General features: G+C 32.8%; 2 protein-coding genes across 2 annotated transcripts; both read right to left on the reverse strand.

Annotated features, from left to right (window-relative positions):
• On the reverse strand, positions 1 to 13,599 carry LOC115704564 (calcium-transporting ATPase 12, plasma membrane-type). Its single transcript, XM_030631766.2, has 3 exons — positions 13,596 to 13,599; positions 13,192 to 13,511; positions 1 to 3,289 (listed from the first exon to the last, which is right to left on the reverse strand). Exons 1-3 carry the CDS (start codon positions 13,597 to 13,599, stop codon positions 221 to 223), a joined length of 3,393 nt encoding a protein of 1,130 aa, XP_030487626.2. The 3' UTR covers positions 1 to 220.
• A 1,678-nt stretch (positions 13,600 to 15,277) lies between these two features.
• LOC115704741 (calcium-transporting ATPase 12, plasma membrane-type) lies at positions 15,278 to 21,793 on the reverse strand. The gene is made up of 2 exons (XM_030631948.2): positions 21,500 to 21,793; positions 15,278 to 18,583 (listed from the first exon to the last, which is right to left on the reverse strand). The coding sequence occupies exons 1-2, from the start codon at positions 21,791 to 21,793 to the stop codon at positions 15,599 to 15,601; spliced, it is 3,279 nt and encodes a 1,092-aa protein (XP_030487808.2). The 3' UTR covers positions 15,278 to 15,598.
• Positions 21,794 to 22,002: the final 209 nt, after the last annotated feature.

Here is a 22,002-nt window from a genome sequence, read left to right on the forward strand (position 1 = left end):
TTTCTGATCTGCTAAGATTCACTGAGTATTATTTATATACTTAGAATAAAATACAGATATATGGTTACAACTGAAAGTTGTTACAAGAGACAGAGTAGCTGATGTGATGTCAGCAATTAACTAACTTATAACTAACCCAATACAGTTAAACATATTCACTAACATTCTGCATAAAAAGTAAAATAGCAAAAGAGTACACTAAAAATAATTAGGATGGTTGTTATGATTCTGTGGTAGAATTTTCAGTACTCATCAATGGAGACTCTAGGTTAGAAACAGAGTCTGAAGAAGCAGAGTCATGAAACATACGAAGTACCTTCTTGGTGAGATTCCATGTGTATTTTGCAGCTGCATCAACTGGGCACGAAACAATTCCTATAAACAGACAGACACCCCATTGAGCCAAATTCAATCTCTCATCCCCAGCTAGTTTATGGGCCACCTCAATGAAACTCGCCTGTAGTCCCACTACGAACACCATAGCCAATGAAAACCAAGGATTTCGATGAATTCCCTTCAACACGTTTATTCTCTCTAGATCTCTTGAATTCACTTGATTGAAAATTTGGCAGAGAACGAAACTGTTGAAAATCATGGACTTACTTACATGCTGCTGATTCCGCTTACGAATCCTCAAGAAATACAGTATATAATGCCCTTTGAATTGAAATGTGACCAAGATGGTAGTCTGATATAATGCCTGGATGATTATATTTCTACACATGGCTTTTGAAATGAGAGGCTCATTTGGTCTGATTGGAGGCTTCTGCATCAGCTCATTATTGGGAAGTTCCATCAGTAGAGCTGGCCCAATTACTAGAGTTGTGACCAAATTAGTCCAGATCAGTTGAAAGCCGGTAATAGAGTTTGATCCCAACCACATTGCGGTGATGGATGCTATCAATGTTCCTGCAATGTTGGTTACAAGATCTAGTTGAATGTACTTTTGAATGTTGTGATAAGTACATCTTCCGCACTTTGTAACAGTCAGCAAGGAACTTAAACTCCCATCGAAAACTTCTATGTTAGAACACTCTCTAATCATTTGGCTGCTCCTTCTCCCCATTGCAACACCAAGATTAGCTTGTCTTTGCATGGGAATGTCTTCTATTCTACTTCCAAGACTGATAACAACATCTCCATTACTCTTCAAGATTTCCATTAGAAGTATTATGTCAGATGGAAGAGAATTGCCCATTACATAGATTTTATCCGCTTTCTCCTTCTTCTCTTGCTCGTTGTAGCCTCGAAAATCTTCACCACTAATCACCAGCCCATCCGGAGGAAGAATTTCGCAAGCAGTAGCCATCCTTTCAAGCTCTAACTTGTCATCTTTTGAGGCCAATATGAACTTCACTTTTGCATCATTAAAATCTTTCAGTGTCTTTTTTGTTTTGGCGCAACAAGTGTACTCCTTGACACCAACCATTGCTATTAACACTAAACCATTTTCGCCCATCAACGCATTTTCATCCTCAACTGATGCATCAATCTGCTTGCAAGCAAAAGCAACCGTTTTTAGATCTTGGGACTTCATCTCCTCAATAAACCTCTCAAAAAATTCTCTTTCCCTACCATTCAATCTTTTTTCATTTCCATTCTTGTCATAGTAACTCGAGCACATTCCTAGTATTGTTGATGCAGGGCCTTTAAAGTGCAAAGACATATTCTCTATCCTAGTGTTCTTATTCTTCTTCATCAAAACTCCACTTCCTTCCTCATTTGAGCTTAACCCCTTGATCTTTACTACTGTAAATCTTTGCCACAAAGTATCAAGCTTCACCCCCAAATTTGACTTAGCCCAACTTAGAAGGGGGTCCTCATTTTCCTTACTATCACTCCAGTGCTTCACAAGTGGTGCGCTGATACCATTACCAAGAGCTTCACGAACGAGTGTTGGCAATTCAGCAAGATTAACGACTTTATCAGTACCAACAAAGCACACAGAAACATCAGCTGGGTTGAGCGGATCACAAATAACTACTGTAGCTGATCCCATTATCACAGAACCCAACAGTCCTGGATCTGAAGCTATTTTAGACAGCAACTTCTTTCTCCATAAAATGGAAGTCAACGTTATGACTAACGACATTCCTTCCATAAGTCCCACCATTACTATAGTCAGCAATGTTACTAAATTTGTACCCATATTTCCTCTTGGCTTCATGACAAGTCTCTCTATTAAATCTATGATTTCCTTGGTCTTGGTCGTGTCTGTATTCCCAGCCTTGAGCTTTGGATAATCAGAGTCAGAATCAAAATTTTGATCAATCATAAAACGCACAAAAGGGACTACCAAAATCACGATAGAGATTACTAGGCCAGCCATGTGCGTCACCTTACTCAACCTCTCAAGTTGAGCAGGAAACCGCGTGATCCTGTCCGGGGTTTGAGAGGTTGCAGCACCTGAACTCACGAGCTTGCTAAATTTGGTTTCTCCTCCCACAGTCGTCACTAGCATACGTCCACTTCCATGAGTCACGGTAGAACCATGAAATAGAAACGGACATTGTTCATTAATGGTCGAATTTAAACCGTCATGCACCACTAGAGACTCACCCCCAATGAATAAGCCATCAGCAGGGACTAGATTCTCGGTTTCCAACCAAAGGACATCACCTTGGACTAGCTGGGAAATGGGAATTTTCTGTTTGGTGTTCCCTCTTGAAACAAAGACCAAATTCTGCTCCAAATGCAATAATGGCTCCCTCCGAGAACGTGCAAGTAGCCAAAGCTCATGCAATGTAGGCCCAACTACGAGTATGACTACACCAATCAGTATGAAAAAGCCCTCGTACCAACCAGTCTCGGTGCCATCTTTCTTAATTCCAAATCCAATAGACAACAATGCGGCTATGATAAGAAACCCAATTGCAGCATCATTGCAGTATTTTAGGAGTATTCTTAAGAAGTCAAAAGAAGGCTGAGCTTCAATTACGTGCTCTGTACTCTGGCCTGTGCTAGCATGATCTGAATTACTCTGCCCCTTTCGCCAACTTAGATCATTTTCATCGCCAGAGATTCCAGCTTCTAAATTAGTATTGAGAGCAACAGCGATTCCTTTGACACCTCCGAATCGGTTCAAGGAATCCAAGTCCTTCGTATTCACTATCTCAACGATGTTGGCAAATTGTTGGCTTTTTGCATCATCATCAGTAGTGGCAGCCGTGGTAGTACTAGTAGTACCAATACTTGTCTCCGCCTCCTCATGAATATCCACATGGATTTGATGATAGTGATCATTAGGTAATGCAGTTGAAACTTCTAACACTTCTATGCCGTTTGATCCCTTCCAAAATTAATAAAATAAAGGTCAAAACGTTGATTGATTTATGTATACATATGAAAAAATTTAGTATTATCCAAAATAGTTAGTTGCATATGTATCTATATTCTAAAGGTTAATTAGTGACCAAACTTAATTATATTCTAATTTTTATATACTTAATTCTTTCCTATATATAATACGTTAAAGGTTTTAATGGTAATATCTAACTATTATCATTACATATATTTTTAACTATTAGATTATTGTTGTGTTTATGATTAATTTAAAAAAAAAAAAAGAATAATAAATAACTTATAACTTCGTTACTTTATTTTCTTTTAAAAACTTAATTAAAATTAATTATATTTAAAATTAAATTACTAATAATTATTAATTAATTTTATACAATTTGTTAATAATTAAAGATGTTTAGCAATTATTTTTTTAACTTAAATAATTGAAATAATTGCAACAAAACTTCTTATAATTTAAAATTATTATACACACAATCTCAATTAATAAAAAATAGTATGAATGACCTCTAATTAGAGGTAATTTTAGGCTCAATCTTATCTTTTAACACTTTTAAGTGTCAAATTAATGTGTAGTCCAAGATTAGTTCAACTTATTTAGTTTTTTTTTCTTTTAAAAAATGAAAAATTAAGTAAAAAAAATATAATAACAACTATAAAAATTGATGATGGTTAACTATTTTTGCTCCTCGTTGAAATCATCTTCATCAATCTAAAGATTGTAAAAAAATTATCAAAGTAGATTACCAATTAATTGAAATTGTTGTTTTTTTTTTTTTCACAAATAAGCATAACAATAGAAAAATAGCAAGCAAATTATTAAAAACTAAGGAAAAATCTAACTGTAACCGGTTGAATATAGAAATGGGTTTGTGGCATAGATGTAGGAGATTGTATCGAAGTGAAAAATTCACAAAATGTTAGGTTGGGACAAACTGAAACCTTAATTTTTAATTTTTTTTTATAAAGGAAGAAGATGGATCAAGAGGTTGTTGCAAAATAATAATTAGATGTAATTTTTAAAAATTAATTAAGTATTCAAAAATTTATTTTAGAAAGGGTAGAAGCCTAAATTTTGTAAAAAAATAGAATTTTATTGTAAATATTAAAGTTAAATGGTTTAAATGTTAAAAATATTATAATGGGATACTTAAATTTAAAAATAAAATTATTTATAAATATTTATTGTAAAAAAGGTCTTATTAAATATTTAAATTATAATAATTGTTTTAGAAAAATTATTAATTATGATTAATTTAATTTTAAGAAAAGAATTTTTACTTATTAGTAACCTGCTATTAGAGGTCACAAAAAAAAATGTAACTATCATAGTCACAATAAAAAGGTAACTATTGAGGAATCACCTTTTCCAATGTAGTGGTGCTTCGGAAAAATGGATGAGTTGAGTTGAGTTGAGTTGGGTAGGAGGAAGCACTATAAGCAAAAGTAGTAGTAGTAAACTCATTGGTATTTAATATGGTAAGATGTCAATTCTCGTCTCATTAATCTTTACGAAGGAGTAGGAATCTGTTTAATCTTAATTATTCTTTTCCGCCTAAATGGCTGGGAGTACCTCCTTCTTCTAGTCTCTAACTTTTATTTGTACCTTACAAAATTTAAAATTATAAATGTTCTTCAATATTAAAAAGAAAAAAAAATACTTTTTTTAAAAAATTTCCTTTTTACACTAATTTGTGTTAATTTCAAAATACTTACTTTAATTTATTTTCATAATTTTTTATTTTACTATTTCTAATAAAATTTCATGTAAATAAAAATTACACGAATTCTCAAAGTGTGTACATAATAATTTTTGCTTGGGAATGTTATAAAGAAAATTAAGAGCATAATAAATATAGATTGTAGCTTACTTGGCTTAAACCAGAAATTGGCTGAGAAAGGCTTATTTTTGCGCTTGACTCAGTAGAAGTGTTGTTGTAGCGGTAAGTGGCTTGTTGGTTGTAGCCATTGTTTGTATTGGTTGTTCTTGATTAATGAATTTTTTTCTTTCGTCAAAAAAATAAAAAAATTACATGAACCCCATAAGGGTGAGAGTGAGGAGTGTCATTTCCATCTTTGTCCGTTCGACATTTGAGAATGAAAAAGTATCCCGTCTCCCTCTAATAGGGGCAATGGTGGAACCAACTGCTTATCTTGGGGAGGCAACGAAATAGTGTTCTTCTTTGAAATAGAATATAAATGAAAAATATTAATTTTGTTTGATAAAAATTTATAAATTTTACAGTGATAAAAAAAATTATATATGAGAATATAAATGAATAATATACTTTTATGAGGATAAATATAAAAAGAATATGTGAGAATAACAATAAAAAAATTTATAGAAACAATAAAAAAAAAAAATATATATATATATATGAGGGCAAAATCAAAATTATTAAAATTTTCTATACAAAAAAAAAAAAAAAAAATTCTATACAAAATTACAATTTAATTAGTAAAACATAAGTGGGGTCATGTGCCCTGACCTTATGTGGGTGAATCCCATGTAGCATTAAAAAAATATATATATATTATTTTGGACCTTACGTTTTGTAAAAATTATTAATTGGATTCTCTATTTTATTAAATAACAAAATAAATCATGTATTTTCAAAAATGGTACAAATAGGCTTCTAAACTGATTTTTTGTTCAAAATAAAATTTAATAATAACTTGATCTAAATGTGTTATGACACAATTGATTATATTTTCTACATGTATTTGTGTTAAGAATTGTCTTCAAGTTTGTTATATTAAAAAAAATTTAAAAATTGAGCTCAGGATCCTATTTGTATTATTTTTAAAAAATACAAGGTCTATTTTGTCATTTAACAAAACGGGATCCAATAGTATTTACCTTTAAGAAAAACATATTAGGCACCCTAAATAGCTCAACACAATATAATTAAATGGTGGTGTCTAGTAAATAATTGTGTTAATACTATTTTAGACTCTTTGTTTTGTAAAAATTACTAATTTAATCTTTTATTTTTTTAGATAACAAAATGGATTCTGTATTTTTTAAAAATAATATTAAATAGAACACTAAATTGATTTTTTTTATTTTTTTGTAAAATAAAACTTAATAACTTGATGGAAATATGTTATGACAAAACTAGTTATATTTTAAAAAAAAAATTATTAAAAATTGAACTTAAGGTCTTATTTGTACTATTTTAAAAAATATAAAATTTATTTTATCATTTAAAAAAACTGAAGATCTAATTAATAACTTTTACAAAATACAGAGTTTAAAACAATAACAACCCAATAATTAATAATAATCTTTTATATTATTTATTAAATTAAAATATATAATATATATACCTCACAAATAACAATATCTTGCCTTACTTGTTGTGAAGCTCATGCTTTTATTTACCTTTTAGTTTATACCCGTACACACATTTTGAAAAAATATATTATATATATTATATATACAAATATTTCTTATTACAATAAAAAAAAATATATGTACAATTAATAATTTGGGAGTTTTAGTAAGAGAAAGTTAATCTCTAGAGATTATTATATAATGGCATATTGACAGTTATGAATAGTTTGTAAAATGATTGAGCTCCTTGTTGACGAGCTCTGTTTGTAATTTGGCTTGCTGGCTTTAATGGGAATTTTTCTCCTTTCATAAAAAGAGAAAAAACAAACAAACAAACAAAACAAGAAAAAAAAAACAAAAATATTTTCAAAAATTTCCCGATATACTCTATTCCACAAAATGTAAATATTTGTATTTGTTTATATTAGCCTAAAAAATATGAAATATATTAAATATAGACATGTTTGTTTAATTTTATTTGTAAATATTATTATTTTATTTTAGTTATATCTTTAATTGTCATGTATAAAACTTAAATAAATAAAAAAAATAATTTACAGCATAAATACTTAAATTTAACTTCTATCTGTAAATAAATATCTAAATTTAATTTTTAGCAATAATAATACTTAAGTTATATTTTTTAGAACTCGGTACGTACATGACCGTTTAATATTAGAGTAATTTGTGGCATAAATACGTAAGTTTAACTCCTAGTTGTAAACAGGGACGGAGGGACTTTAGCCCATGTGTGGGCTAAAGCCCTCACTCAAATATATACATCAAATTTTTTATATGTAGATATATACATATATTAATTCACTTTGCTCAATTTATTAAAGTCCAATTCACAAAAGCCCTCACTCAATATCTTAATCATGATTCATGAGCCTACTCTTATTCTAATTAAGCCCATTTTAAAAGTAGTCCAATACAAATAATAAAAAAAATAATACTTTATTAAAAAATAAAATAATACTATTGACAATATTTTATTTTATTTTTGTCAACAGTATTATTTTATTTTGTTGAAGATAAAAATTTGAAAGATACATTTATCATTATTTTTATTAGTTTTGACTTAATATTTATTCAAGCCCTCACTCAATTAAATTTCTGACTTCGTCACTGGTTGTAAATAAATACCTAAGTTTAATTTTTAGCGATAATAATACTTAAGTTATAATTCTGAAATTTTTGTAGGTACCTGATTATTAATTGTTAAGTAAATTGCGACGTGACAATTTACAGGATATATATGCAGGTAGAACATTATCAGGAACGAAACGGATCAGGACTGGAGTGGCCAAAATGAAGAAGAAGATGAAAAACTGGAGTACACTGGTTATAAAAACAGTAGTTTTGAAGATAATTATATATGAATAAATAAATTCATTGAAAGAGAATGTATATAAAAAAATTTGAAGGTAGCCAGGATCCCTGACCCCCATATACCTCGATCAATTGATCGTTAATCTATAAATTGACTATAAGAATAAGAGGTACGGCATGTATTCGTTTTTACTTATATTAACAGTAGATATCAAGTAATGAGAGGAACATGCATGCAATAGTAGTAATTAATTAAATAGAGAAGTGATGGTTTGATAATAAATTTGTATTGGTTTAGATTTGGAATAGGTGGATATGTGGTTAATGGTTTGTTGTGGTAATGTAGTGAAGTAGTGATGTTGATAAGTAGTTGTTGATTTAGTATAAGAAATGAGTTTGGCTTAGAAGAGAGGGTTGTTTGAGAAAGTAGTAAAGTTTTATTGATAGTTTGGAACTTTGGTTTTTTGGTGTTGGTTGTTTTGTTACACTAGCTCCTCAACCCAAGCTTGGTATTTATAGGGAGCTAAGGATGATACTACAACTTTCTAGATTTTTCTTATTTTGATTTACAATTTAACTTTCTAAGATATTCTAGAATTTTCTAAGTTTCTTAGCTTACAAATATAGTTTCTAGGTAATTCTAGTTTTCTCTAATTTTCTTAGTTTTGTGTAGTTAATACTAGAATTTTCTAGATAAGAAAAGTGTAGAAATGTGTAGCACTTTTCATCACTCCTCCTTGGTACACATTTCGGTAACTCCGATCATGTCTCGCAATAGCTCGAACTTTCCTCTTGGTAGTGCCTTTGTGAATATGTCGGCTACCTGCTCTTCAGTCTTGCAGTGCTTGAGCTCGATTTCTTTGTTTGCTTCTGCTTCCCTGATGAAATGGTACTTGATGCTTATATGTTTAGTTCTACTATGAAATACTGGATTTTTCGCCATTGCTATAGCGGATTTGCTATCGCAATATATCTTTGTAGCTTCTTCTTGTAATTCTCCCATGTCTTCAAGTATTCTTTTGAGCCATATAGCTTGGCTTGTAGTCATTGCTGCTGCAATGTACTCTGCTTCAGCTGATGATTGTGCAACAGTTGCTTGCTTCTTTGATGCCCATGAAAATATTCCTGATCCAAGTGTGAAGGCATATCCTGACGTGCTCTTCATGTCGTCCATGGATCCTGCCCAGTCACTATCTGTGTAGCCAACAAGTTTTGAGTCACTTGTAACTCCGTACCATATTCCATAGAATTTTGTTCCTTGCAAGTATCTGAGGATTCGCTTGGCTGCTCCGTAGTGAACTTGACTTGGATCATGCATGAATCTTGATAGGAGACTAACTGCGTACATTATGTCTGGTCTTGTAGCAGTTAGATATAGAAGGCTGCCAATTAGACTTCGAAATTTTGATTCATCAGCTTTCGGTGAGCCATCTTCCTTCTTGAGAGCTTTGTTATTGTCTAATGGAGTTGATACAGTCTTGCATCCCTCCATTTTGAATTTCTTCAATAGTGTCTCTGTATACTTCTTTTGTGAGATGAAGATCCCATCTTCTTTTTGAGTTATTTCGATCCCGAGAAAGTAGTGCATTAATCCCAGGTCGGTCATCTCAAAATTTTTCATCATGTCTTCTTTAAACTTCTTTATCATCTTCTCATTATTGCCTGTGTAGATGAGATCATCAACGTATAAAGAGACAATTAGTGTATCATTCGTACCTTGAGTTTTGATGTAAAGAGTTGGCTCACTCTTGCTCCTCCTGAATCCTTGCTCGGTAAAGTAGTTGTCAATTCTGCTATACCAGGCTCGTGGAGCTTGCTTTAGGCCATATAAAGCCTTTTTCAATTTGAGGACTTTATCTTCCTGTCCTTGTATCACGAACCCTTGAGGTTGCTCCACATAAATTTCTTCTTCAAGATAACCATTTAGGAATGCTGACTTCACATCGAGTTGAAAAATCTTCCATTTCTTACGTGCGAAATTTAGAGCTATTAAAGCCCTAATAGTGTCGAGGCGTGCAACTGGAGCAAATGTTTCGTTGTAGTCGACTCCGTATTGTTGTGAGTATCCTTTCGCAACTAATCTTGCTTTGTGCTTTTGGATAGAGCCATCTGCGTTGAGCTTTGTCTTGTAGACCCACTTGACTCCTATAGTATCTTTGTCTTGTGGACGATCTACAAGCTCCCAAGTCTCATTCTTCATAATCATCTTTATCTCTTCATTCATAGCTTTTCTCCATACTTCTTGTTTATGAGCTGCTTCAAAGCTTTCTGGCTCCATAAGTACTAAGTTGCATGTCTCGTAGATTTCTGATAGTGGTCTTGTTCGCCTTACTGGTGAGTCTGGCGGAGATTCTATGACTTGTGCAGGTTCTTGTGTTCTTGGTTGAGTAAGAACTTCATTTTGATCAGTTTCTTGTCTTGGCGGTAGAGGAATATTGACTGTCTTTCTTTCAACTTCTTGTGTCTCCCAGTTGTATGCAGCATCTTCGTCAAATTTTACGTCTCGACTGATTATTAGCTTATTTGTTTCTAAGCTATAGACTCGATAACCTTTTGATTGAGTACTATAGCCTAAGAAGATTCCTTTCTCTGCCTTCTCATCAAGCTTGCCTCTTTTCTCTTTTGGAATGTGACTGTAGCATATGCAGCCGAAGACTTTGAGATGCTTTGCTGATGGCTTACGTCCGCTCCAAGCTTCAATCGGCATCTTATTCTGCACGGCTTTGGTTGGACATCGGTTGAGCAAGTAGACTGCAGTGCTTACTGCCTCTGCCCAAAATCGTTTTGGGAGACCTTTCTCTAGCAGCATGGCTCTTGCTGCCTCCATAACAGTCCTGTTTTTCCTTTCAGATACACCATTCTGTTCTGGTGCGTATCCAACAGTGAGTTGGTGCTCCATCCCTTCATCTTCACAGAACTTGTTGAATTCATTAGAAGTGTATTCTTTGCCTCTATCACTTCTAATTGTCTTGATGTAGTGACCGCTTTGTCTTTCGACACGGGATTTGAACTTTTTGAAAATATCGAAGACTTGCGACTTTTGTTGCATAAAATAAACCCATGTCATTCTAGTAAAGTCATCAATGAAGAGAATGAAGTACCTGTTTTGGTCATTTGATGGAGTGCGCATTGCCCCGCAGACGTCAGTATGGACTAGCTCCAGTGGCTTTTTGGCTCTCCAAGCTTTGCCAGATGGAAAAGGTTGTCGATGTTGTTTCCCGAGCATGCATCCTTCACAGACTGTGTTGATCTCCTTAATTGCTGGGAGGTCTCGCATCATATTCTTCTGCTTGAGGATCTTAAGCCCATGGAAGTTGAAGTGACCAAACCTTCTATGCCATAGCCATGACTCATCTGTTTGCGCTTGCATTGCCACATTGCTTGCATATCTCCATTGTATGGGAAAGCATCTATTTTCTTTCATTTTTACCTTTGCAATTTGAAAGGATTTATCTTGCTTATCATATATTGTGCAAGAATCTCCTTCAAAATGCAAAGAGTACCCTTTTTCAATCATTTGACCTACGCTAAGTAGGTTTTGATCAATGTTGGGTACTAAGAGTACATCATTGATGTATCTCTTGCCTTTTTTAGTGTCTATGGCAATGGTGCCTTTGCCGACTGCTTCCATGAAGTCACCATTACCGATTTTGACTTTAGTCTTGGATCTATCAAGACTACAAAAGATGCCTTCATTTTTCGTCATGTGGTTACTGCAACCACTGTCAAGATACCAAGTATCTTTTTCTTCTTCTATTGCAGCTTGGCAGACATAGAAGAGATTATTTTCATCATTTTTCTCTTCAGAAAAATTAGCTTGATGGGATTTCTTTAAACGACAAGTTTTTTCAGTGTGGCCAAATTTTTTACAATTTTGGCACTGTGGTTTTCCTTTAAACCAGCAGTCTTTCTCCAAGTGACTATTTCTTTTACAAATGCCACATGGAGGATACTTGTCGTTATTTTCTTTTTGTTTTTCTTGTGTCTTTTTCCCATCAGCTTTTGGTTTTTGAGACCGCGGATTGATTTTAGACTGAAAGGCATTTTCAGCTTCACTTTCCTTATGCCTTTCTCGTCTACTTTCATATGCTTCAAGAGAGCCCATTAGTTCAGTTGGTGATAGAGTTTCTAAATCTTTAGTTTCCTCTATCACAGAAACTATTGAATCATATTTTTCTGTACAAGAAATTAGTATCTTTTGTACTATATTCTTGTCAGAAATTATTTCTCCATAGGCTCCCATTTGATTTACTATTTCTTTAATTCTAGAATAGTAATCTTTTGCAGTCTCATTATCTTTCATTCTAAGATTCTCAAAATCCCTTCTAAGCTTTTGTAGTCTAACTGTGCGTACCTTGACGGTTCCTTGGAACTCCTCCTGCAGCGTGTCCCATGCTTCTTTTGCCGTTGCTGCGCTCATAATTCGTGGAAAAAGATTGTCCGCCATAGCTTGTTGCAAGCAGTATAATGCATGAGAATCCTTTTGTTGATTATCCTCGAGTGCCTTCTTTTGATCTTCCGAAAGAGATGTAATATCTTCCGGAATAGTGATTCCTTCTTCAACAATTTTCCATAGATTTTGTGATCGAAAATAGGTCCTCATTTTGATGGACCAAAAGTCATAATTTTCTCCATGGAAAATTGGAAGAGGTAGTGAAGAGCGATTGTACTCCGAACTCATGTTGATGAGTGGAAAAGATTACGCCCAGTGATATATGATCGAACGGAGCTCTGATACCACTGATGGTTTGATAATAAATTTGTATTGGTTTAGATTTGGAATAGGTGGATATGTGGTTAATGGTTTGTTGTGGTAATGTAGTGAAGTAGTGATGTTGATAAGTAGTTGTTGATTTAGTATAAGAAATGAGTTTGGCTTAGAAGAGAGGGTTGTTTGAGAAAGTAGTAAAGTTTTATTGATAGTTTGGAACTTTGGTTTTTTGGTGTTGGTTGTTTTGTTACACTAGCTCCTCAACCCAAGCTTGGTATTTATAGGGAGCTAAGGATGATACTACAACTTTCTAGATTTTTCTTATTTTGATTTACAATTTAACTTTCTAAGATATTCTAGAATTTTCTAAGTTTCTTAGCTTACAAATATAGTTTCTAGGTAATTCTAGTTTTCTCTAATTTTCTTAGTTTTGTGTAGTTAATACTAGAATTTTCTAGATAAGAAAAGTGTAGAAATGTGTAGCACTTTTCATCAAGAAGAAAGTACATACTTGAATTATAACATCATCATCATCATCATGAGTATTAATGCAGGGGAGAGAGACGTAAGGAGGAGCTAGGGGATGATGATGAGTGAGAAGTGGCTGTTGGTTTCCGTAACTTTGATTTTGATCATGCTCAGCTTTGTTTCGCTTTAGTAACACAAACATTTTTTTCACACGAACGATCGCGTAAAGCACGCGCCACCACGCAACCTTCTTCACTGTTGGGACGAGCAACCCAGTTCTACAACCACTTCTTGTTTGTAGAGACTCAATGTCTAAATCTTCATCCTCCTTTGAATCATGTCCCACATTATGCTTAGTGCTAGCTGAATTAGGACATGTATTAGTGCCACGTCAGGTGGTAAAAATTAGGATATCAGGTTAATTGCAGTACAAGCATAGGGACAAACGCATGTAGCCCCGCTAAAAAAATTACATTTAAAAAAATTAAATATTTTCCTTTTAATTAAATAATTATACAACAAAATAATAAATGAAAAAAAATCCACAAAATAATTATAGTTTTTACTTAAAAGTAAATATAAATATTTTTTACTCTCATAGAATAAAATCCTAGGTCTGTCAAGTACAAAGACTTATTATTTAATAACACTAAGCTACTTTAAATTCAATTTATTAGTATTAAACATACAAAATAGCTCTAAAAATGTACATACATACTCTCATAATTTATGATTAGACTATTTTTAATGTACAACTAGCTATAATACCACACACACTCAATACTCTAGGCATACTTGGTAGCATTATTAGTTTGTACTTTCTGAAAGCCTAGCATATATATGTCGGTAATGCAATTTTAAGTACACCTTGCCAATACTCGGATATGCTAATTTGATGGCTACTAAAAAATACATACTGAGCATGTACATATGTGCATCTATTATACTAATCTTACCTTAATTCCTGTTAGACTAATTTTAGTTTAAGTTTCGAGTCGTTTTTTAGGGTAGTTTTCAATCTTCACTTTTAGTTTTAGGACTATTTTACGCTTGATTCTCTTGTTTTAGGTCCTTGAATATTTAAATGAAGTATTCACAAGAATAGAGAACAAAAGATGCAAAAAGGTTGAGAAAAAATGTCAATCTCTTTTCTGGTGAAGCCTGTCACGACGGGCAATATCCTTAGTGGTGCTGGGGATTGGCAATTCTCCAATCAAGTGTGTTGGCCAACCTGAGTGGAAACTTTTGCTGGACGATTAGTGGTCCTAAGTCACAATCACAAAAATCTGATAAGTGACTCGCTAAATCACTCTTGAAGATTTAAAATCAAAACTAGAAGTTTTTCTATTAGTAAATAGCGTGAAAATACTTTAAATATCGAGAAAACACAAAAATTGAGTTCTTAAAATTACCCAATTGGTGTACCAGATTCCCCAAACGGTCCAGTACCGTTTCTTGGAGTCGTGCTTGGGAAAACAGTCCTCAATAATCATTATATGTGGATTGTTGGGTATAGCAGGTTTTGGGTCGGGTATGAGTAGAATAAGAAATACTAATAATATATATGAATTATATGAAGAAAAAAATCAATAAGAGTTATATATTTGTGTCAATTTTATAAGATATATTTCTTTTGGGTAAGGTTGTAAGATATAAGTTAGGTAAAGGATTAAGGATAGTGTAACAAAAGAAAAAGACAAATAATCAATTGCGTTTGGTTAGCTAGGTGTGGAAAAGTCTTATAGAAACAGTAGTAGTGCCTTGTGAACCATGGTGCTGGTATATATTATTAATTATCTGCAGTTGACTAGAGAAGTCAACCTTCACTTCAGAGACTCTGCTCCAGCCTCCCATTACTATGTTCTTCTTCCCAGAACCAATGCCCATCTCAACCTTTCACTTCGTAGCATCATCACCTCACCTCAGTCTCAGGTAAGTTTTACATAATTTTACTCTTCTAGAATGATATATGATGTTGGCAGTAGTTTTAATTGAATTATTTACTTTCTCATTCTATTTTTGCATTTTTTGGTATCAAAAAACAATTAACTGAACTGGTTATTCTAGACGCTAATCTAATATTACACAACACAAATAGCGTTAGCATAATTTTGAAGAAAGTCTCTTACTTAGCAATATAAAAACAAAAAAATCTTAGGTCGTGATAGTGTGAATATATATACATAGCAATTTAATGGCCAAATAATTATAACAATAGCAAAAGATGTTCTAATTACGATGGAGCTTATGTAGAATTTTCAAGCCTACTCATAAGTGGACATTCTAGAATGAAAAATAATAAAACTCATAATCCTAGTCACGTGACTCCACAGAATTGGTCATTATTCTATGTCTAGTAGTAGTAGTAGTTTATGCACGGTCCTGACCAATCTCATGCAGTGCAGCTACATGACTCGGCTAGTGAGTTCCAAACATTAGTGAATAGTGTGTCATGGTATAGCACGAAACCTGGAAAATAGCTTCTTGGTGAGGTTCCATGTGCTCTTTGCAGCTGCATCAACTGGACATGAAACAAGTCCTATGATGAAACAGACCCCCCACTGAGCCAAACTCAAACTCTCATCCTTATTGGCGGCATGGGCCACCTCAATGAAAGTGACTTGTAATCCTAGTACCAAAACCACAGCCAAGGGAAACCATAGATTTTGATGAATCCCCATCATCACATTTACCTTCTCTAGCTCTCTTGAATTCACCATATTAAAAATTTGGCAGAAAACAAAACTGTTGAAAATCATGGGCTTACTCACATGATGCTGCCACTTATGATGAACCTTGAAGAATTTCAGTAGATGGTGCCCTTTGACTTGAAAAGTGATCAAGATAGTAGTCTGATACATAGTCTGAATGATCATATTTCTCCACATGTGTTTTGAAATGACAAACTTGTTTGGTCTGATTGGACCCCTCCGCATCAACTCAATATTAGGTTGTTCCATCAGTAGAACAGGACCAATGACAAAAGTTGTGACGAAATTAGTCCACAACAGTTGAATGCCAGTGATTGAGTTTGATCCCAACCACATTGTGGTAATGGATGCTATCAATGTTCCAGCAATGTTGGTGACGAATTCCAGTTGAATATACTTCTGAACGTTGTGATAAGTACATCTCCCGCACTTAGTAACTTTAAGCAAGGATTTCAACCTTCCATCAAAAACTTCTAGGTGAGAACTCTCTCTAACCATTTGGCAGCTCCATCGCCCCATTGTAACACCAATATTTGCTTGTCTTTGCAAGAGAATATCGTTTGTTCTACTTCCGAGCGCTACAACAACTTCTCTTTTCCCTTCCAAGTATTTCATTAGAAGTACTCTGTGACATGGAAGAGAGTTACCCATTACACAAATCTTATCTGCATTATCGATCTTCTCTTGCTCGTTGTACCTTTGAAAATCTTCACCTGTAATTACCATTCCACCCGGGGAAAGAATTTCACAAGCAATAGCTATCTTTCTAAGCTCTGACGTATCATCTTCTGAGACCAATATGAACGTCACCTGAGCATCTTTAAACTCTTTCAGTGTTTTTTTCAGCTTGGCGCAACAGGTGTACTTCTTCATACTAACCATTGCTATTAAGGTTAAGTCATGATCCTCCTTTTCCAGTACAATTGGATCATATTTCCGCTTGCAAGCATATGCAATGGTATTTAGATCTCTCAATTGCATCTCTTCAATATGTTTGTTGAAAATTTCTCTCTTGATGACATCCAATTCCTTGATATGTCCATTCCTGTCATAGTAGCTGGAGCACTTTCCCAATATTGTTGATGCAGGTCCTTTGAAATGCAAAGATATATTCTCTTTCTCAGTACTGTTGTTCCCCTTTATCAAAACTGCACTTCCTTCCTCATCTGAGCTCAATCTCTTGATCTTCATAATTTTCCAACTTTGCCCCAGAGTGTCAAACTTTATCTTCAAATTTAAGCAAGCCCATGTACGAAGTGGATCCTCTTCCTTCCGAAGACTCGATGGTAACACAAAGGGCGCACTGATACCTTTCCCTAGAGTTTCAAGAATAGGTGTTGATACCTTAGCAAGATTGGAGCTTGTAGTGTTGATGACCTCTTCAGCACCAATGAAACACATAGGAACATCAATTGGGTTCAATGGAGCTTTATCAGTGCAAATGACTGTACCAGATCCCACTGTCACAGAACTCAACAGTCCTAAATCTGAATAGGCTTCTTTAGGCAACATCTTCTTTATCCTTAAAATGGATACATAAGTAATAATAAAGGGTATTCCTTCCACAACTCCCACCATTGCTACAAGTAAAGCTACTATATTTGAACATATATTTCCTCTTTGTCTCATGAAAACCATCTCTATAACATCCATGATTTCGTAGCTTTTAGTTGGCTTCCCCTTGAACTGAGGAAGATCAGTGTCAGAATCAAAATGTTTGTCCAACATAACACGAACTAAAATAACCACCAGAATGATCACAGAAAATGAAAGCCCTATAATGTGTGTAACTTTACACAACCAATCAAGCTGAGCAGGCCACCGAGCTATTCTGTCCGGGGTTTGAGCACTAGAGGCTTCAAAACTCATAAGCTTGCTAAATTCGGTGTCTGCGCCCACAGCTGTAACCAGCATACGTCCACTTCCATGAGTCACCATGAAACCATGAAACAAAAAGGGATCATCTTCATCAACAGTGGACTCCGATCCGTCATGCACCACTAGAAACTCACCTCTAATAAATAAACCATCTGCAGGAACAACACACCCGGTCTCCAACAACAAGACATCTCCTTGGACGAGTTGAGAGACATACACTTGTTGTTTGATGTTTCCTCTGTAAACAAACACCGAATTCTGCTTCAAGATAGGCATTGGTCGATTCCTACGTGAGCGTTTAATTTCCCAGAGGTCACGAAATGCAGGGGCAAAGACGAGTATTATAATGGAAACCATTATAAAACACCCTTCGTACCAACCTGTCTCGGGGCCATCTAACTTCATTCCCAATCCAAACGACAACCCTGCAGCAATGAAGAGAATCATGATGGGGATATTGTTGCAGTGATTTAGGATGATTCTGAAGAAGCTTGGAGAAGTTATAGCTTCAGTACTTGCGTGTCCTGTATTGTTGGGGATATCTAAATTAGTACTTGTTCGTCTATTTAGATCTTCTTGGTGGCCAGGGATTCCAGCCTCTAAATCAGTATTGAGAGCCTCTGCGACTCCTTTGAGACCTCCAATTTGGTTTAAGGAAATCAAATCCTTGGTTCTCGTAATCTCTGCGATTCTGTCTTTTTGTTGGTTTATAATTTCATCAGCAGTAGTAGCAGTACCAATATTACTGCTAGTGTTGTTGGTTTCCGCAACTACCTCTCGATGATTGTGAGCATGTTCATCACCATTGGGTGATGCAGGGAGTAGTAGTTCTGCTTCATCTGTTTCCTGATGATTAATCAATAAATTGAATAAGTCAAAAGGTCAATTGATGCTGAGAGCTAGCTATATCATTTTTGTGTGTGCTAAAACTGCTTCGAAAGAGGTATGAGTCTAGGAGTACTGACTTGTAATGCTTTATCAATAATATACTAACATATATTTGGAAATATATTCTATTTTATAAATAAAAATATTTTTAATAACCTTTAAAATATACATAATTAGGATTAATTATAAATATGCAATATTCATTTTCTATTTTATCAATATTATATATATTCAATATGTAATAAAAAAATAAGGTAGTGTCTTTATAAAAATTTGTTTTCAAAAATGAATATTGCATATATATTTACTTGTGAAGTTGTAGAATTTTACACAAGTAATATTGATTTTGTTTATAAAATTTGAGTCAGCACACCCCATTTCTAAATTATAATTAAGTCAGTACACACCCCATATATATAAGAAAAATACATTACCTCAATTAATTATTTGAAGCGATACCATAACAAATAAATTTTTATATATTTTTTTTTTGAAACAGAATAAATTTTTATATTAGAGGAACAAAACTACTCTTTAATATCGACTATATATTTTATTTTGGTGAGACAAATTAAATCGGTGAGCTACGATTGAATGGCTGACCTGGATTGCTCACAACTCGATTAAATGTTGATCACTTATAACTATAGTGCGGTATCACTAGATACCACAGCCGTTATATCATATTCTATCAAAAAAAAAAGAATAATTATCTTTTTTACCCCCTGTACTTATGACACTATACTATTATGCCCCTTAACCTATTCAGCTTGTTACAAATAGTCCTTGTATAATTTTATATGCATACATTTAGTCCTTCTGTTTATTTTGTTTAAAAATACTGTTTGTATTGATGATGTGGTATTATAACAAAGGATAGAGTAGTAATTTCATCTCTTTTTAGAGGGAAAATTGACTATGAGGTGGCATAATATAACTGACAATGAAAGATGATTAAAAAATGATTTCATAACCTTTTAAAAAAAATTTAATAAAAATAATTTTATTAAAATAATTCAAATAGTTTTTTAGCAGTTCAAATTAGAAAAATGTGTAAAATTAGGATTCTACAGTATTTGAAGAGATGGATATCACTAGAAAGAACATGGGATTTTTGGAAAATTAAGGTAATGATATTTTATTTTTTGGGATGTTATTTTTCATTTTTTTTTCCTGTGATTGTAATTTTTATGACTTGTAATTTATTTTCCTAATGGTATATAATTTTTCAACTACTATCTATGTATAATGCCACATTATTAATTTAACAGTCAACTTTAGTCAATTTTAACAGAATTAGATAGAAGGATTATACTATTCCAACTGATATATTTTAGGGGGTATTTTTAACTACACTTATAAATTAAGCTAAGATCATAAAAGATAAATGTCATAAAGACAAGTGACTAAAAAAGCTAATTATTCAAAAAAAAAAAAAAGAAAAAAAAACTTGTGTGTTTATTTAATTTATCTAAAATAAAAACTTAAATATTTTTATTACTTTTAATTTCTGTACGTACATGCACCTACGTATATATGTTTGTTAATATTATATATTACATATGCAGTTTGTTTGAATTTAGTATATAGTAGTACAGTAGTACGTATAAATGTCTAAAATTGTTGTGTTAGGCGCTGGAATTATTTATTCCAACAAAAACAGAAATATGATGATCAGATACTTAATTTGTCCCACATTAGAAAGGGGGTAAACTCCACCAGCTAGCCTAGTCCTTTCTTCAACAAAAAAAAAAAACCACTTAATTAAGTAATTAATTAATTATTAGTTTCAACCAAACCCTTTCTAAATCCTGCAATATATATTTCAGTTATGTACCCTATATGGTAAAGTACTTTTAATAATATTAATTCTATCTACCGATTAAAATATACATCTTGTTAAATTTTTTTTTGAAATTTTACATTTATATAAGCAATTTAAAAAACTATTTATTTTTTATTAAAAAATCCATTTAGATGTAAAATTATATTAAAAATTCAATATTTGTAAAAACTAAATTTTAAGGGAACAAATGTGAGTCTATTTTTCTTTCCAAAAATCTAAATTTGTTTAAGTAAATAATAAAAAAAATTAGTTTAATTTCTAACTTTTTTTTAAAATAATTTTATATTAATTTTTTTGAATTTTTAATTATTTTTTAAGATAATGAGTTTATAAATATAAATAAGTTTAATTTTTTTTTTCAAAAATTTATTGAATTTTCAACAATTTTGATTTAATTTTTTAAGATACGTGTTTATAAATAAAATAAAATTTTAAAATATTATTTTTACAAATAATTTAAGTTTTTTTAAGTAAACTTAATACTTTAATTTAATATTTTTATTCGTTTTAATAATTTTTTCAGAATTAATAGAGGATTATAATTTTTAAAATTATTTTTTTAATAAAAGGGTTTAAAATTTTGTGATCAAAGTAAAAATACTCATTTTTAACTGAAGAAATAGAAAATAAACAGTAGGAGAAATTTTCAACAACGGTATAACACATACAAATTGCTCAATCTATCCACATAAGTATTAATATTGTTGATGTTATCATCCTGACCTATAATAGTATATATATAAGGGTTATTAGTTTTTTAGGAGTATAATGATTTTCATGTACTTTATTAATTAAAAAATAAATAAATAAAATTACACGTTGGTGGTGTGGTCTTATATAGAATGAATAGGTCAGGCGGCCGGGGACAAACATGTTGTTGCATCTGTAGCTGGGTACGACAGAAGTGAGCTAGAGTTTAAATTAGCTTTTTAGTGTGTAATATTAATAAAGAAAAAGTAGATATAACTTTAGAAAAAAATAATGATAGTTAGAGAGACTAGAGTAGAGAAGAAAGTACAGGTACTTACGTCAATAACACCATTATTAATAGCAATGGAGATAGCGACGTAAGGAACATCTGCTAAGGGATGATGGAGCAGTAGTTGGTTTCCATTATTACGAGCTCTGTTTTGGTTTACCAAGAGTAGCAATTTCCTCACTTGAACGATGGCGTGAAAGCAGCGCCGCCAGAGGGACCCAGCCTTTCTCGTAGCCGGAGTATTATTATGATCAGTCCTAATTGGTAGCAACGCAACACTACTACTATGCTGAGACTCGAGGTCTAAATTACCCACCGATGATTCACCTAACAATATTGTCATCGAATATCGATCCAGAATGATCCGCTGAGACTCAAGCTAAGCTAGCTAGCTAGTTCTAATTAAGTACCACCAATGGAGATCATCCGTATGTTGTTGTTGTTGTTGTTGTGTTAGATTTTCTTTTATTTAGAATAATGTCGTCAATGGTGATTAAAAGCGTGTGGTGGTGACCTGGCTATACTTATTTAACGCGTACTTCGTACAATCCT

The sequence above is a fragment of the Cannabis sativa genome, chromosome 1, assembly GCF_029168945.1.
Source record: "Cannabis sativa cultivar Pink pepper isolate KNU-18-1 chromosome 1, ASM2916894v1, whole genome shotgun sequence".
In the NCBI taxonomy this organism is placed as follows: Eukaryota; Viridiplantae; Streptophyta; class Magnoliopsida; order Rosales; family Cannabaceae; genus Cannabis; species Cannabis sativa.

Bases quoted from the DNA above. Each gene is read 5' to 3' on its own strand.
- LOC115704564 (XM_030631766.2), bottom strand. The intron at 3,290-13,191 runs GTATGTACTTTC...TAATTTTGGAAG, and splicing joins ATGATGATGTTATAATTCAA to GGATCAAACGGCATAGAAGT.
- LOC115704741 (XM_030631948.2), bottom strand. From the start codon at position 21,793: ATGACAATATTGTTAGGTGAATCATCGGTGGGTAATTTAGACCTCGAG. The intron at 18,584-21,499 runs GTAAGTACCTGT...ATTAATCATCAG, and splicing joins TTAATAATGGTGTTATTGAC to GAAACAGATGAAGCAGAACT.